We start from the raw sequence: 19,323 nt of genomic DNA on the forward strand, positions 1-19,323 counted from the left end.
AATTAATAGGTTATCTCAATGTATCGAGTTATTGCAAGATTGATGCAATATTTTGGGTACCTTCAAATTGACATGTGATTGTGGCAATCAGGCATGCTGTCTGTATGCCTTATTATGATAAATGTGAAAGTTCATGTTTCTTATTTGTCATTATTATTTGCCATATACGAAATAGGAAATATCTATATGGTTTCATTTACTTTCAGGTCTGAGAATGTAGGATGTCAAAACACTATTTTCGCCAAATCTACTTCGACAAATTATGACTCGGGTACAAAAGCGCACAAATAGCTCGAAACATTAATGAAGTGTGGGGGAAAATGCGGTGTGGCCGAATACACAATGCAACCTTGGTTCCGGAAACTTTGTTGTGAAGAAACTTAAACTTGAAAGATAAGGAAGATTACGGATATCACTCTTTTGTTGATGAGTTGAAGGCAAATCAACAGATGACAACACTGTTGTCATGCTAGTTGTGAAAGTAAGGTTACCAGACGTTCCCAAATTTCACAAGATTTCAAAGCAAAATCAGTATACTTTCTGATTGAAGTGGAAAAGGGTTTCCGGATTCATTAGAAGAAATCTGGTAACAATAACTTGAATCATTTGTTCGTAGCACAGCATTTGCTAATATTAGAAGAAATGATCTAGATACCACACGAATTGACCTAGAACCAAAGATATCAGCATTCAGAAATCTAGTGTACGCTGCTTCTGCACAACAAAAACGGTCCATTTCTTGACCACACTGAATCATGCGAGAGGAAATTAATCTTGTGCGAAAATTGACCCATTATATCAATACTCCCCATTAACCATTATATTTTGTACTTAAATATCAATTAACCAGAATGACATACTTGAGCAAGATGTATAACTGTCTAAAACTCGATTTTCAAAATAAGTTTTCTTAATTATATTAGAAGGTAACCTTAATTGAAAGTTTCCTTGAAACCAAATTCTTACAGATGTCCTTGAATTGAACTAGTAAAATAATGTTGAGTTCCTCAATTACTTTTTTTAATTTTCGTCTTCAGTTGATTTTTCTTCACAAAAATCAAAGATAATATATATATATATATATATATATATATATATATATATATATATATATATATATATATATATATATATATATATATATATATATACCATTGATGAAACTCATCCAACGTTGTTCAAAATTGGCATGAATCATTTTCGCAATAAATCTTCACAATGAAAATATGAATGCATCTTTTTCGCAATAGGGAATATTACTGATTTCTGAACAGCTTCTGTCTGGAACTAACAATGGTATATCAGAATGTTATTGGATAACTAATACAAGGAGGTTTAAATGTTCATTTTTACACAAAATCGCTTCTAAACTGATTGAGTTCATTAACTCGTACTCACTGCAGAACGTTTTCCTCGTGTGTTAAACGTTAAATTACTATGCTCAGTTTTGCATATTCTATCGTTCATGTTTATCGTACTCTCCTTTAACATATAGATACATGTGATCACGATGCATTAAGATTTAATTGAATTTGATAGTCAAATAGTTGCATGTAAAATTTTCAAATTAAAAGTAAATAAATAAGGAAATATAAAATAAAAAAGACACAATTCAAACAATATAGTTTATTTGTATATATATCATTTTAAAATTTAAGAATTTACAGTTCAGGTGAGCTTCGTACTGACATTATACCGACCTAAGCACATCCATTCTCTTTATTACATTTCATATTGTAACCTTCACACTAATAATAATAATAATAATTCATACTCAAATAAATATTTTTTTTCATAATATATATTTACAAAATACGTACATTCATACATATAAATAAAGTAAGACACTTCTTTACAGAGAAATATTTGTTTTTTAAATTTTATCTAATGAAGATTATTTGATATTTCATCAACTTTAAGTCTTAAATTTATTTAAAAAATAAATATTCATCTTAGGAGAAAATTGGCAGTTTCAATGGTCCTGCTTGTAAAAGTAGATAAACTAGTAACCAGAAAGTGACAACACTTTTTAAGAGCCGAGACGTGTTTCAAGAATTATTATTTAGATGATTTTTTTCCCTTTGTTTCTGAACAAAGGATTGATATATAATGGTATCAGCTCATTTTAGAAATATATTATTTTGACTAGAAACTTAGTAAATGGTCTTATGGGCATTGCGAACAAAAATAGTACTCAAAAGATTTATTTCAATTTATTATTATTTATTTTTTGAAATATATAATTTCTCAGTTTTTAATCAATTAATTTTTAAAGCAGGTAATATTATAAGTATTTTATAATATTTAGAAGCTTAAGTGGACGTCTTTCTTCATCACCACAAAACAGTATTACGGAATGCATACGATTACAATATGTTCTTTCATATGCAAACTTAGTGCCAAATGGTTACATACTGGTAAATAAAACAAGAAGAAAGATCTACTTCCCGTAGCATTCTTAAGTATATAAAATTAATTTTAAAGTTTATTATAATCGTGTGTTGTGTCCATCATATTAATTAACGGAATTGTAGAAATTAACTATATACGTTGAAACATTTATTGAAATATTTTTTGTTGTTCAATACCGCACGTAGCAGTGCTCTAACTTATTTGAAAAAAAAACTGAGGCAGCAGCTAAACAGAGATAAATAAATGATAAAAATTGAGAAGGACTTGACAGGCAAGGATTGAGAAGGGTAACTACATGGCAAACGTATTTGCTCCGATTATTTGGAAGAAATTCGGCCTTTCTTGTTATTTATTTTCTGACAATAGTGAACATGTTCATGTAGTTGAAGACTTTCTACATATTCTTAATTTATTTAGTCGTTTTATTTTGAAAAATCTGGTTTTACTTAAGTTTTTTTTTTAAATAATACTACAGCACGCAATAAAATATATAAAAATATCCAAATAAATATTTAAATGTCCACACGTAACTTATATGACTTGATTCATTATCTTTAGGTTTAAAACACCATATGTATCTATAATATACTTCTTACTTCAGCTGTGTGCATAGAGTCAAATATAACTTCTTAAAAATCGAAGTCACTTTCTAGATAACCTTTAGAAATTAATGGTGCGCGTTAAGAAGGAAGAAAGAAGGCTACACACCATTTATGTTTTTCAGGAAGTAAACGCATGATCTTTGGTATTTAGGAAATACGAACTTCCTCGGAACCTAATGCAAATGGACAAGGTTGAGGAAGTATGTTCTTCGAAGCTTCTATCCTTGGACAAAAAGGTATGAAGCTCATAATAGATGCGAGATTTCTTAACTTTTCATTCCAGTGTTCAGTTCGGTTATATTTTTCTAAGAAACCTCACATCTGATTATTATTTAAAAAAAAAATACCTATGAGCGAGGGAAAACATAAAGAAATGCGACAGCTAAAGTTTATCAATCGCTGAGGTTGAAGTGAGTTGCAGAGAGCTGTCTGCCGCTTCAAACGTCCCATTTAATAGAAGTGAAAAGCTGCAAAAGAAAAAAATATATATATTTATTTAGTCAGATTTACTGTACAATATGTTTCAGTACATGCATTTAAATGATTTAGAATTAAACTAATGATTTAAAAAAAACTATTTTTTTTATTATAGCTATATTTGTGAATAATTAAACTTGATAACTCGAACAAAATAGTTGCTAAATAGAACAATATAGAGGTAGACTCTTAAGAGTGGTGCTAATTTACAGTGACTCACGACTGTGGTATCGATATTATATGTGAAAGATATTCGGGTGGTGTCGAAAAACTTTATTTTTTAAATGATGATTTCGATTTTTTCTAAAATAAACTAATTTACTATTCAAGAGTGAGAGAAGAGGTTGGAATTTAAATATAATAATGACTTGCTTGGGGAGAATAGATTACAAGAGACTTTTGAACTAAAAGAAAGCCCTAGAAAGCAGTGTCTAGGAGACACAGAAGTAATAGAGAAAAGAGAACGAATGAAAATGTTTTGTTTTTAAATTCGTGTATTAATCTGTTTTGTTTCTGATAACGAGATATAACTTTATTGTACAATATTATTTAGGTAGATGGTATGAAATACATTAGTTGCTAAAGTATACTATTGTTAAAATAAATTTAATATTGGAGAATAAAGAAATTTTGATGATTGGTATTATGTTACCATATGACAGACTTTTAAAGAGAGGATATTTTCAGATTTTACAGAAATACTTATACAGTTGACTCTTTTTAATTCGAAGTCCAAGAGGACACGAAAAAACTTCGAATTATACAAAATTCGAATTATCCAACAACATTCATTTTCACATATATAACAACAAACAAACCAAAGTACTGTGCATCAAAAATATATTCATATGGTGTAGACTTTACCTTTAAAGCAGCTTATTATTTGCGTGACCGAATACCGCAAACCAACAAACGACATTGACTCCACATAATTCAAACTACGTATACAATGGAAAATATATTTATACAACACTACAACATACATTGAATAGCCCAAACAATTAAACACCTGTAACAATTTGAATATTCTGTTCTCACTTTTAAGAAGTCGTAAACCTCATTTGCTTAAATTTGATTGTTTTTGTACGGTCAATAAATCTTGAATTTCATGTATTGCATGGAGTTTTTGTACGGTCAATAAATCTTGAATTTCATATATTGCGTGGAATACGATATTAATAACATTTGGTTGACTTTATCAATAATTCATCTTAAATTTTCAACCAATTCTGAAACAAGATGAGATTGGCACACGTTCTCTATCTTTACTTCTTCCCCGACTCACCTTTATCATTACATAGATTTTCTATTTATCTTTCGTATTACTCTTCCCTGTGGCTGCATCTGGATAACTGAAAACACGTTAAAACTGTATTTCTCTGTCCAACATTAAAAGTTTTCAACTGTATTTACTTCGAATTATCCAAAACATAGGTTCAAAAGTTCGATTTATCCACGATTTTTACTATTGTTTTCAATACAGTTTTCAAGGGGAATGGAATTCTGTTCGAATTATCCAAGTTCGAATTAACTGGGCTCCACTGTATTACTCGACAAATCTTAATGGTATAGCGAGAAAATATAATTTATACAATTAAATGTTTACAATACCGATTACGAAAATATTAAGTTTCTTTCCTTCACACTTACAACTACTTGTGTTGTGTTTTCTTAGAAATTAAACATTGCAAAAATATTTACAATTTTCTGAAAATTCACCCAGGTCACTTTTAGATCCTGAAATAAGAGGATATCTCCGAGTAAAAGAGAACGTCTGGTAATCCTATTTGTCATGATGTTGCCACTGAATGGTTGTTTGGAGGAATTAAAGATACATTTATGACAGAAGATGTAATACTTAGAGTGATAAGATCTGTATTCACTACCCAATTATCCACATTTTATGGATATTTGTTGAATTTCGAAATGAAAAATAAGATATTTTCAAATTTATTCATCATTGCATTACAACCTTTTCTTCCTGAACAGTAAATCGTAAGACAATTATATATTCTTTTTATATTAGATGTCAGTTATGATGAAATGTTTTTAATTAGATGATGATGGTGATGATGATGATGATGGTTATTATTATTATTATTATTATTATTATTATTATTATTATTATTATTATTATTATTATTATTATTATTATTATTATTATTATTATTATTAATGAAGCTATCGCTTTATGAAGTAATGAATAAACGAATAGTGAGCAATATTTCACAACTAAGATGCTAAATCATTTAAACGTTTAGTGGCTACTTATAGTTTCAATTTCCAAATTAGTAGTTCTGAAGAAAACTAGGAAGAACTATCACAGCAATTACTGTTTTCTCTATGTACTCAAGAAAGAAAGAAAGGAAAATAACTAGAGAATATTTTGATTTTCTAAAAGAAAGGGAATAGTGTTCCTCCGCATTAACTTAGTTTGAACAAACATATTGAAACTTGTTTTGTATTACTTTATTACACAGAAGGCATCTAAGTCATATATAACAGTTGACTTATTTACACGGTTACCTACATATGTGGGCAAATTAGTAGGTGGCAATCTATATAAGTAGCTAACTTGCCTGGTTACAGTACATTTCAGTAAGATAGATATATTTGTTATTGGTTATGACTATATTTAAATTGATTGTACTGTATTTACCAGCATATAAGATAACCCCATTTTCTATATTCAGTTTTAAGGGAAAAATATATATTACAAACTTTTCTTTTTTTAAAAAAAATAGAAAGTGACATTTTAGTAAGAAATATATGCGGAGTTAACAACGCTTATATGTAGAATCGCACGCGGGTCTAGGAATATCTATAGTTCATTTGCATGCAGAGAAAAGTATTCATACTATGAAACGATAAATAGAGGAATTGTATCCAAGTATATTTACTCAGTTACGGAACTATATAGCTGGAATGCTGTTCCAAACCGTAAAGGAACAAAGAAGAGAGCAGAATCGCGAGTACGTACTGAAATTGAAATGATTAAAGGCTCTGTATCAGCGTTTAAGGTGAATTCTATATTTGGACTTATTCTTAAAGGAAAACAAGGGGAAGTTATTCGCTGCTAAGTACGATAAGTATTGTATAAAATACTTCGTACAAAATCGTAAGATAATTTAAGTGATAATTTTATCGTTTCTTTTTATTGATTATTAGTAAACATTTTAAATTGTGTAGTATCAAATTACAGTTTTGAAGCTTGTACAGTCATATTCAAAAGGTTTAAAATATCAATTTCTGGGGAAATATATGTTACACTTACATAATTCAGAAACGGTGTCACTACTTAGTTACCCTGAAATCCTTATTATAAGCTTTTAAATCACATTCTCATGTTTACAGTCGAGAGAAACACCAAGTTGAAAGATATGTAACCTAAGTATTTCAAAAGTTTTGAATATGACTGAACAATACATGCATTTTTTAATTATCGTGTGTTAACATAGATTAACAACTTAATATTAAGCTGAATAAGCAATTAAAAAAGAAACAAAATTGCACTTACAATCCATGTCTTATAGATATTAAACTGAAGTAGACTTCATGTTATCCTCTTCTTTGGAGCTACGTTAAGGCAAGCTAGTGAAATATTTACAGCAACAAAACAAAACACGCTGAAAGCAGTCACTTTTTTTAAAAAGTTAAAGATGACGAAGTGCAAACGAAAAGTTGTCGTGGTGAAACTCACCAAATGGCCGCCCAGGGTGTCGAGACCAGAGGTAAGTGTTCTTGACAGGTGAAAGATAACTGGCTCTAAGGTAAGAAGGAGTTTTAATCCATGTGTAGGGAGAATCAAATGGGCGAAGCTCAGGGTACTCATACCACCACGGATCCCGTATATTTCTTGTGGACGGCAGTGCTGGTACAGGCTTAAAAAGTTCCAAAAGAGGACGTCTTGTATATCCTCCCCGATTGTATATTGGCAATCCTGTAAAAGTAATTTCTAAAGAATTAGTTTTAAACTAATTTTAACATTGTAATTGCTACATTCTACTTCAATATAATAAACTGTTTTTAAGAGAAAATTAGTATTAATATTGTAATTGAATTTAATCTGTGATTCGCAAGCCTCCATCATAGCTCCTTATTCTATGAAGATATAATTTACAAAATAATTCTGATAATTTAAATGCAACCTTACAATTTATCTCAATAATTCTTTTTATATTGCAACCATAGACATATTTATTAGTATTTTTGTTCAGTTTTCATATTTAATTCAAAATAAAATTAATTTAATCAAAGTTTAGTGTGTTCAAAATAATATGAAAAATGGACAATCTATCTGAATTAAATTCTATGTAATAAACTACTCTTGGTAAAGAATAAAAGTAAGTATTCAACTAAATATTCATGGCAACATATTAAACGTAATGATTTTGCATACTTGAATGACTAAAATATGAAAAAAATAATGTATATCTAGATAAATATATAAATAATGACAAATATTTCGATTCTACACTTATTTTATGCCATCATCATTAATATTCATTTTGATTAATATTTACTACATTATTAGAATGCTTTGTAGTATTGTGTTCTTTCACTAGCAATTTCATTTTCTTATTACTACGAAAAAAAATTCATAACACATTGCTTACTTTGTTCAAAATTCGTTGTTAGATCACAGAATAAAACACGGTTACCAGTTACAAGTATAATTTCTATTTAGTAAATTCACTAAATACTAAATAAAATGTTTAGGGATTTTTTTCATGCATTTCGAATTATATTCATATTAGAAAGGGAAGCACTAAAAGACAGTTAATCCATTTAAATATATAATCTCTTTTGGGAACACAACAGTATCAGCTTAGAGAGGAAGTATAAATTCTTACGTTCCTTCTGCTAATCTAATCACTAATTCTACCTGTGTTACTGTATGGAGATAACTCTTCAAAAAGTTCTTTTATTCAATATTGATTAGTCTGATGGTTTGATGTCCCAAAAGTTTTATTTCCACTAACACAAAGAACAGTTTCCTCTTTTGCATAATTGAAATGAAGTCAAAATATTCGGTATTTAGCAAGAAATACTCAAGTTGAAATTACGGAAATTCTGAAGTTGCTATAATAATAAGTAGTTTTTTCAGCTTTTCAGGAACATTATTATAAATATGTTTGCTGTATAACTTATTGTTATATTTTACATTGTCTAGAAGTAAATATTTGTTTCACATAGATGAAACTAAGTGTACAACTATTTTGTTACGATATGTTCTAGTGAAGATATGTTTGCAAAAATTCTTCTATATTACTTTCGAACAATGTTTCTTCCTTCAATGCAATGTATGATTATTTATCTTAGACACCTTTATCTTACATCATTGAAATTAAGGCACACTCGCCTAAACGAACCGTTAAAGAAAAAAGCTGTAGCTTATTACTGTAAAAGCACTTTATGCCGTACTATATGCTGCATATGAAAGTAACCATTGATCGGAGATGATTGTTAAACATACTGTCGATTCATCTATAGTTGATTATAAATTACAAGGAAATTACTTTTTTCAATAAAAGCTTGCTCAGCTTTAGAGTATAAGTTAATTATGATGATGGGAGATAAGAACGTCTTAAGTAAATGAATTAATTAAACATTCAAAATATACATATATACGGAGAATAATATATTCTCATTTTGCACCGGATTTTGTAGTATAATTCCGAGTTGTTAAAATCAGTATTTCATTATTTGAAATTTGTAGAAGTCAAGTGAAATTTACTTGAATATGGTTGGTGCATACGGTAGATACGGAAATGGGTGTCATTCATGGTACAACAAATAAAAAAGAAAGTTCAAACTCCATCACCTACCAGCATAATTGAAAGCTACGGCTGTTTCGCGGGGTGATGGGTTCAGGGGCTTCCAGGGTTCTGATTTAGGACGTTCAGCATTGTGACGCATTGCGTAAGGATATTTTGAAGGATACAGGCTATCAATAAGAGCAAGACGCCTTAGATGGTCGTCCCACGCCTTGCTGGCTGCTATTTCAGCTGGGATACCTGGGGAAGGAAATAAGGGATACAGAAACTATACTACCAAACAATTTAGGATACATTTATATATCTGTATGTAGGTTAGTTATTACGAATAATGCGGTATGTATGTATCCTCATTCCATATAAGATTATTAAAAATTGGAAAAGAAAATTATAAAATTGATCTCAATATCTTTCATATCGTAAAATAATATTTAAAAGGCACATTTCTGGAAGTTTCTTAATTTCTTTCAATTCCATACTATGCTTTTTGAATCCACTAATTTCTATTATTAAATGTATAAAATAATAAAGATTGATATTGTATAAAGTAAAAGAGAAAAATATATTTGAATATCATGCGCATAAAATTACGAAATACACATATTTTTAATCTAATGCAATTATTTTCCTACGATTTCTCGTTTTTCTATATTCTCTTGTTTATTTTGTTTTCACGTTTTGTATTAATGTTTTACTTAATGCTTGATAATGTCTCACAAACAAAAACTTACATACAGATAATATGCAATCCACACATTGAAGTTGGTAAATATACATACATTCATATAAATGTATACACTAATCTTTCAAGGTACAACTAAATTGACACACACAAATACACACACGCAGAAAGAAAAAGAAAGAAAGAAAAAAAGAGATAGATTTGTGAAAAGCTCGAAACGAATATTTCAGTTGTTAAAACTGTACAATTTTAGAAAATAACTTAAACATCATTATTCAACACTAAAACATAGAATACTTCAGGTTGTCAGATTATCAGAAATTGTCGATCATTTAAATAGTCTTTAATTTCATTTCCTTGTTAATAAAATACATTTAACATTTAAACCAGTGTTACGTAACATATATATGAATATATATTTTTATCACGTATATTATACCTGGTACCCATGGGCGTCTCTGGCATCTAAAAATTGGGGGGACGACTAGAATGCTAGTAGTCCCCAACTAAATTTATGTCAAAACGATAAGTACATGGTAATATACTTGTATTATGAGCTAACGGGATCTTCCTCCTACCTCTACCAATACAATTCACCGTAATTGTATTCTATTATAGGCTACTTGTCACAAATTTAAGTTTACATACAATATGGTTCTTAGATAATTTCTTCGCCTTGACAAAGAAATACTTTTAATTTAACTTTTCCCTACTACCCTTGTTTTTTTTTCTATCATACCTTGTACACGTCATTCGGAATATAATTTATTCTCTGACAATGTCTTAATATCTCTTTAATTACCTCCAATTATATTCATTTGATTCATTATTCCCAGTGTCCCTCATTGCTTCATTGTTCCGAGTTTTACGTTCATCTCAAAGTACAGATTTCGAGAACTAGAATACGTTTTCTTGTCTTCTCGTAATGCCACATTTCTGCTTCGTACAATCCGATACTCTTCATTTGAGTCCTTTCTGTAACTCTTCATTAAGTGACTCGTGGTATGCTTGCTTCCCACCATAATAATCACAATCTTCCTAAAGATTTTCTCCATTTTTCCCGTCGTTTCTATTTAAAGTTTATATTTAATATCTTCGTTAATAATACTACCTAGGTATTTAAATGTACTCAGAGTTCCTTCGTGGCTAAGCAGTTAACGTATGCGCCTTTGGTGCAGGAGATCTGTGTTCGATTCCCGACAGGAACTCATGTGGTTCGGCTCTCACATAAACTGTAGGTCCACGTCTTGTGCTGAAAGGGACGCTAAAGTAAACTGAAATCAGAGCAAATTAAACATAAGCACCTATTCTACTGCCTTTCTCAGACATCTATCACAGCCTCAATCATCTAGCTTTTCTTGCTGCTTTTCTTTTTCATATTTATTTTCATCTTATATTACTATCAGAGCCTTTCTTTGTGTTGTCTGGCATCATGTTAATTCTCGATTCATATCCTGCAGTAACAACCATTTTATTTTAGAGTAATTATGATAGTCCTTAACCATATTCGTGTCCCCTGATCGTGTTCCCCGATCAAACTATTTTTTGCTACTCTTCTGGATATTAAATGATAGTACTTGAAAGAAAGCAAATTTTTTGTCAAATACTTCTTTCTATTCACCATCCTATATCATTTCTTGTATTCATATGGTTCATATGTGGGTTTCTTCCGAACCTTTGAGCTTCTCTCCCAAGCTTCTTTAGCATCTTCATGCAAATTATCAAAGTAAACCAATTAAAACTCTTCTAAACCAACGAACACTACATGCACATCCTTTCTTCCCTTGTCTAAAAGGCTTTCACCGATTTTACTCAATGGAAGCTAATTGCCTCTTTATGTTGTCTCCTTTCAAATTAAACTCTTCAACTTCATCGTCCACAGAATCTCTCATATTTAACCCTCAATTTTTGTTGCGTGTGACGTGAAAATAAGATACTGGTGGAAATACATTTTACTTTACGCCCGTATACATCTCATTTGAGCGATATACGTATATCGGTCACCGTAAACTGCAGGATGATCGTAGTGTCTATAGAGAGCGTGTGTTAGTACTCAAACAAGGCGAACTTAGTTAAGTATGATCACATTATTTGTCTGCAATCGTTGCTCGTTGAATGTCTGCGACAGAGACTACTTTGTCTAACCAAGCAGTGTAGCATTAAAAAAAATCTTTCTTTGAAAGTGACACACATCAGATGGACATTTTAATAACACCAAATTAATACTTAACAACAGATATATTTTTCATTTCCTTTGCCCGTCTTTACTTGTTCCATATGAAAAACTAAATACCTTACAGCATTGATCTATTTCATAACTACACAAAATATTGGGGGGGGACGCGTACCCCTGTCCCCCCACCAGAGACGCCCGTGCTGGTACCTGTATCTCTTGTGAAAATACGTCTGTCACAAGAAATGTTTGAATTTGTAAAGAGACTGCAAGTATTACATTTATAAGACAGGCCCATCTTAACAGCATTGTAAACACTGGGCATAGAAATATAATATAAAACATATGTACTACCAAACGTGGATACTAGGTACCGGTATTTGAGACACAAAATTGAGCTGAGCTTGAGATCAGCTTTGTGATAGCATGGGTGTGGATGTCCGATGACGAATGTACGCGATTCATAAGACGAAGTAATGAAGGCATATTTTTCTAGCATATAACTGCAAAATGAACCCAAAAGAAACTTTATTGTTATTGTTTGACTTTCCCTCTCAACTTATTAATCAGTCCGATAGTATAGTCATATATTTTGTGGTGTTCTATACAAAACAGTGGCAATCCAAGTTTTACAGCAGTTAAATGTTTTGGTCTACTACTTTTCAAGAATACCATTACATTAATCTATATATATATATATTCACAAACTTTGTCATTAAAACTCATTACCATTGTGCAAAATTTGTGCGTTATGAGAATTTCGGTTCTCGAGTGATTAGACTTCAACAAAACGAAAAATGAACGTGTAAGCTAGCTTCGTTATTGAAAATAAAAATTTAGCCTATTAGTATTTTTAACAAAATTCACTCTTTAAACATTAAAAGGGTTGAAAAACCAGAGTCAAACAATATCAACTTTTGATTAATTATAGACAAATTTAGAAATATCAATATAAGCTATTAAATTCGTATGTCGTAGAGACAGGGATAATGCAGTATGATTTAATTATTATTAATCAAGGCAAATGTTTGAGAAATGTATTTGAAGAAAATTGATTTGTTGTTGCGTGAATTCAGTTATCTTCAGCGTAATATTTTGTACATTCATAAGTGAAATATTGCTTCCAAATTTTATTCCAAAGCTAATTCTTTGTGAATTTCAATAATGAAAATCTTTTCTCTTTACAGATGGTATTACTTCACACATGAAAACTATTAGGTAAACTAAATGCTAAATCAGAAACAAATTTTAAAATATCTGAAACAATATAAAACATCTATGAAAAATTGTTAAAGACATTTTAAGATTTGAGTTTCTCATTTAGTATTTAACTTAGCAAATAGTGTTCATAAGTGCAATAGTATAATACCAACTGTAGAAAGAAAATATTTCAAATTTAATTTATGATGTTTATAATTGTTATAAAAGTAGTACATTGTAGTGTAGTATTTCTTTGTTGGTGCCCTTACATTGTTGAGGCTCCTTGAGAGTTTTCCAATGTACTCATGCCTTAAGAGAGACTTGTCATAGTGGATAATCATGTTAAGACCTTATTATTCTGTCAGTACCGTTACAAAATAGAAATGTTAACATAGTTTAATATAGCTTGCATATTAGAATTTAAGTAGGTTGGAATATTCATATATTTACAAATAATTTGATTACAATATTAAAATGAAGTTTTTTTTGTTGTTGTTTCATAATGTTTATATTCGAAAATGTGAAAATTTTTAAAATTCTTTTATACTGCAGTTGTTGTTTGCGTGAACAATAATTATTAAATTGTTACACAGAAATTCGAAAATTAAAGTATTCATTGAAATAATGCGTGCAAAGGATCAAAATATGTACTATACGAAATGGACAATAAAGACAAGGATTCCATTCTTAAAAACATATCTTAGAAATGTATAAAGGAGCTAAGGATAAGAGTCAGTAAGTCTGAAACTTAAATGAAAGTATTACTTTGTCACTATATATAGTTATTTCAGATACCTAGTCTTCATTCTCCATATCTTACAATGCACACATATTTTGATGCTTTGCAAGAAACATTAAAAAAAAAAAATCATTTTTCGAATTCTTGCTTAACCTTTATTGATAATAATAATATTTCTGGCAATGCATATAAAATTATAGCAAACGAATCACTACTAAAATAATTGTTTTTATTACTCAACACATCGTTATTGCAGTTATCTTGATGTAAAAATCACAAATAACTGAAAATCAATCATCATTTATACTATATATATTTAAAAAAAATCATATTTGTTAAATATTGGGAAATATAGAAATATTTACACAATGAACTTTTTCCATATTGTTTCCTTTAGTATTCAATATTTGTTAACATTTATTACAAAATAATCAGAACAAAATATTAACACAATGATCAATCAAATAATTGATCATTGTGTTAATTGATCATTGTACTATACTATGTGTTGAGACATTAAAAAGGTACAGAAATTGATAAATTTGGGAATTAAGATAAAACAATCATTAATTATCATAATTTGTTAAAAAAATTTAACATGCTGTTTATTATACTTTTTTTATCATCAATTGCTTGGAGAAATACTTTATTTTCTGGAAAATTTAAGAACTGCTTTTGCAGTCTAACCAACTATTCTATTTGTGATTATTTAACTATCTTAAGAAATGTATTTTAAGAACAGTTTTAGATATTACTTACCTCACAGATTCTCTTTTTTTTTTTTTTTTTTTTTTTTTTTGTAAGACAACAGCAATTTAATTTCAACACTTACAATAGTCTCTTCCATTTCGAAGCTTTAAGATTTTTGTCAGTGGTGTCAAAGATAAATTTTACTCTTAAATTAAATGTGTTCTTATAATCTATGTTATCTATAGTTCACTATATTTTGTTTCAGTCAATTTTAATAAATATTGGTTAATTAATGTGTATTTATAGCACTACACTTATATTTCTTGAAAAGCATATTTAAATATAGTAACGCTTCATTTTCAAACCTTATAATTTTTCCTTCATAGTTTTCCATATATGCTGGAAGACGTTTCCACTTGTGCAAAAATAATTCTACATGTCTTGAATGGACAAACAGACAGACGAATAGACAAACTTTTTTTTTTGGCATGTAGAGGCTATGAAACTTTAAATCCGTTGCAATATTGAATTCGGTGTTTTTACGATTACCATGCTCTCTTATCTGCTAAATCATTGCTCGAAAATAATGAAGAAAGCAGAACAAATAAAACATGCTTATTTTTCAAGATTACGTAATGATTTGGGGAAAACTGGAAAAAAATATAAAATCTAAACGTTTGGGACGAATCTATAGAAAAATATAATCTTCATGTAGATCATAAGAAAAATGAAGGTTTTGTCATATTAAGAATTGAATTGAATTGAATTGCTCTTTATTTCAGTGGGCGAGGTTCAGCCGGAGGATGCCCTGCCACCTAACCCTTATCATCACCCTTAAAGAAAGAAAAAAAAGATAAAAATAACAGCATAACACGGTACATTCAATAATACTAAGGATAAACAAAACACTCAGTAAATGTAAGAAAAAAACACGATACACACACCGCTAGTCCAATTTCATACCTATTAAGAAACAAACACCAACCGAGCAAAACAAATAAAAATAAAACTACAAGAAAAACTTTGATGATATCGGAAATTATCAAACATATTGCTTCAGAAATGATAATAGGTGAGGAATAAAAGAAGAAATTCTACGAGATTATAGCAAGAAGGGAGATTTTACCGAAGCATGTGTTATTTGACATGGGACCAAAACATACTTAAGAAAGCTAAAATACAATTACACATTACGTATTTGGTGCTCATAATAGTGTATGCTGGGAATATATGGACAATAACATAAAGAAAGTAGAGCATAATCCTGTCAACCTAAATCTTTAAGATTATTATGGAACATTCTCGGAAGGAAATTCAGGAGCAGAAAATACATTAATCAGAACTACACTCAAGTAAAATAATATGCAGGAAAGAATAGAAAAAAAAATAGGCTACGTTGGTATAAACATGTGGAAAGAAGAAAGAAAGAACGTTTACTTAAGAAGTATCTACGCATGGAAATGAAAAAAAGGGGAGGGGGGCAACCATTGGAACAGATAGCAGGATGAAATACAGAATTATGTGGAAAGAAATGAAATAAGGTGAAGTAAAATGTTCATAATGAAGAATGATGGAATGAAAGAAGTATTTGGAAAGGCTTGATGGAAGTGGAAATTGATGGTGATAATTTATCTCTATTAGACAAGCTATACCAGCGTGACAATTCTATCGTACAAATGCTGCGTGACATTAATTTTACATCACACCATAGAACTAAATATTATTTGATGGCTACTTATTTTGTTATCTGGCAATATTATGACTTTATTATGTACTAGTTTTAAAAATCCTCCATCCATGGCGGAAAATATTTGGTACGGAAGTTCAAGCTTTTCATAATAATTTTATAATGAATAATGAATTATGATATTACTTTTTGATTCATATAAGACAAAAACTATAATGATGATTTGGTAGATAGCTTATTGAAATTGTTTGAGAAGTACGTAAACGTATTCTCGCTAATTCCTATTCCATTTATGTAAAGAACTAAAGTAATAGAACTACAATTATGTTAGGGAAATATTTTGTTTGAAACATACTGTAATTTTGCGCGACAGTGGACAGCGAAGAATATTGAAAGTGTACTTGAAATTTACAAGTAGTATGTGCGTCACTGTGTGGAGTACGTATGACACAGTAAGAAGAAAAAAAACACAACAATAAATCAGTCTGCTACTTAACAATGTTAACAGTGTATTTTATTTTACATATTTGCAAAATAAATACGTGAATAAGTAATTTGTTTCAGCACAATAAAAAATATGACATTATTGGCAACGAATGACATTCGATTTGGCGCCAAAAAAAATCGTTTTTCTCAAAGATTGCACATGAGAATTTACCGTCAGGCATCCCATTTCGTTCAGCTCAATGCAATTTATAGATTGATATATGTCTTATTTTGGATAAATTTAAACATAATTACAGTTTCAGAATCAATCATAATTTTGGCTATATTTCATTAACCACACTTATACTGTCGTCTTGTTAGTGTCATAACGAAAAGCTTGATGGTTAGTTACACTTCAGTATCAGTTTCATCAATTACTATGTTTACCAAAAAGTCATTTTCCTCGGTTTTCTCAAACACTACACATGAGAATTCATACCAACCCATATGAAACAATATAAAACCACGATCATAATCCTAACTTATCTTTCTACTTACAGATTCCTGTAATTCCTGATTGTTCTTTAAACTTCCAAGCTTTCGACTCTTACCTGGGGTCTTGGTCATGGAGGTTAAGAAAACAGGAAGAAAAAAAATAGAAACATCAAGGAATAAACATGGAACAGACTTACAAAGGGAAGAGCTATGTTATACGGAAACACATTGTCAAATACGTCAGTAATCTCCAGATGAAGATGCTCCATTTTTATTCTTTGATGTTTCTATTCTTTTTCTTCTCGGTTTTAACCTCCGTGACCAAGATTCCAGGGGAGAGTCGAAAGTTTGGAAGCTTAAAGGAAATTCATGAATTACGCAAGTAGAGTGATATTTAGAATTCCTGAGCGTGCTTTTGCATTGTCTGAAATATTTTTAGTGTTTGTTTCCTGATTTCCCTGATTTGGATGATGAAGGATTAGTTGGTGGAACGGTGACGTATGAAAAATCTAAGAAACTGCAATGCATATAGATAACCTATGCATATATCGCCAGTCTCATTAAACCTCGACATGGTGCGACTCATAGTATCCTTGAGAATTGTTTGTAATATCCATTTGGTTTTTACTTTTCAACTTTATGTGTTATGCGAATTATTGTTTTTCTCTTTTGTATTACACTAGTTCATTACCAAAATGCCTATACCAACTACCTACATATACAATACAATATCAACAAAAAGTTTAAAAAATAAAGAAATATTAAAGAGAAAAGATCAATTCCAAAAATACAGGTGGGCTATTAAGTTAAAAAAATAATGTAATTATGCTTTCCAAACTATAAATATTTAAAGGACAAAAAATCATTGATATGTTTCAAGCGGGAATGCTGTCTTTGTGTACACTTATTGACAATTTTAATTTTTGGTCTTTAAAAATGGTGAGTGGTCATTTGGTGCTTGTTTGGATGCTTATTGCCAATGAAAATATTGTATGTCCACCCTGTACGTATTCTATTTTTCTCGATAAATTCCCTAAAATTGCAACTCGAGAATCCCCCTTATCAAACTTTAAATATTAATAAGTTAGAAAGGTAAGAGAAATAAATTTTATTTGATTGATTTTGCAAAGTTCGATAGTGTGGCATTTATAGCTGTCTTTGTCCTTTTGATTTCTCTCTCTCTCTCTCTCTCTCTCTCTCTCTCTCTCTCTCTCTCTCTCTATATATATATATATATATATATATATATATATATATATATATATATATATATATATATATATATATATATATATATATATATTTGGTCTAGGAATTAATTCGTGCGGTTTTTAATAAAAATTGAAGCTTTATTTCAAAAACAAAGTAAATGAATACGTTAACAAAAATATTGTCCATCGCTAGCCACTACTTTCTCCCATCTTTCAGGCAATTTACGGATTCCGTGTCGAAAGAATTCCTCATCTTTTGACGCAATCTAATCAAAGATCCATTTTTCGTTATTTTCTGAAGAAGTGAACCGCTGTCCAATCAAATCGTTATTCATGCAATCGATCAAGTAGTAGTCAGACGGAGCAGTGTCTGGTGAATATGGCGGGTGGAGTAACACTTTCCATCCGACATTTTCCAAATAGGTTTTGACCGGTTTTGCGACATGTGGTCGAGCGTTATCATCTTGATAAATAAGTTTATTATGCCTGTTATTCCATTCTGGTCGTTTTCAGGTCAGAGCTTGCTTCAAACGCATTAATTGTTGTCGATAGCGGTGTCCATTAATAGTTTCACCAAGTTTCAGAAGTTCATAGTACACCACACGTTTCAAATCCCACCATATATACAGCATAACCTTTGCACAATGAATATCTCGTTTCGGTTGTGAAGGACCTGGTTCACCTTGCTTCACCCAGGCCTTTTTTCGTTTAGGATTCTCGTAATGAATCCACTTCTCATCACCAGTTACAAT

At 30.1% G+C, this 19,323-nt stretch overlaps 1 protein-coding gene across 3 annotated transcripts in view; it reads right to left on the reverse strand.

Moving 5' to 3' along the window:
* Nucleotides 1-1,611: 1,611 nt before the first annotated feature.
* The window catches only part of Mf (myofilin), a 58,453-nt gene continuing 40,741 nt past the window's right edge, over nucleotides 1,612-19,323 (reverse strand). For 2 of the 3 annotated variants that reach the window (XM_081772047.1, XM_081772049.1), the window contains exons 4-6: nucleotides 9,320-9,508; nucleotides 7,192-7,431; nucleotides 1,612-3,481 (exon numbers count right to left, since the gene is read on the reverse strand). In XM_081772047.1, the coding sequence (XP_081628173.1) occupies nucleotides 3,465-3,481; nucleotides 7,192-7,431; nucleotides 9,320-9,508 (446 nt within the window). In that variant the 3' untranslated portion in view covers nucleotides 1,612-3,464. The remainder of the gene's footprint in view (nucleotides 3,482-7,191; nucleotides 7,432-9,319; nucleotides 9,509-19,323) is intronic. The other variant, XM_081772050.1, reaches the window with a different exon arrangement.

This window comes from Thermobia domestica, chromosome 9, assembly GCF_964235325.1.
Source record: "Thermobia domestica chromosome 9, izTheDome1.hap1.1, whole genome shotgun sequence".
NCBI classification, from domain to species: Eukaryota; Metazoa; Arthropoda; class Insecta; order Zygentoma; family Lepismatidae; genus Thermobia; species Thermobia domestica.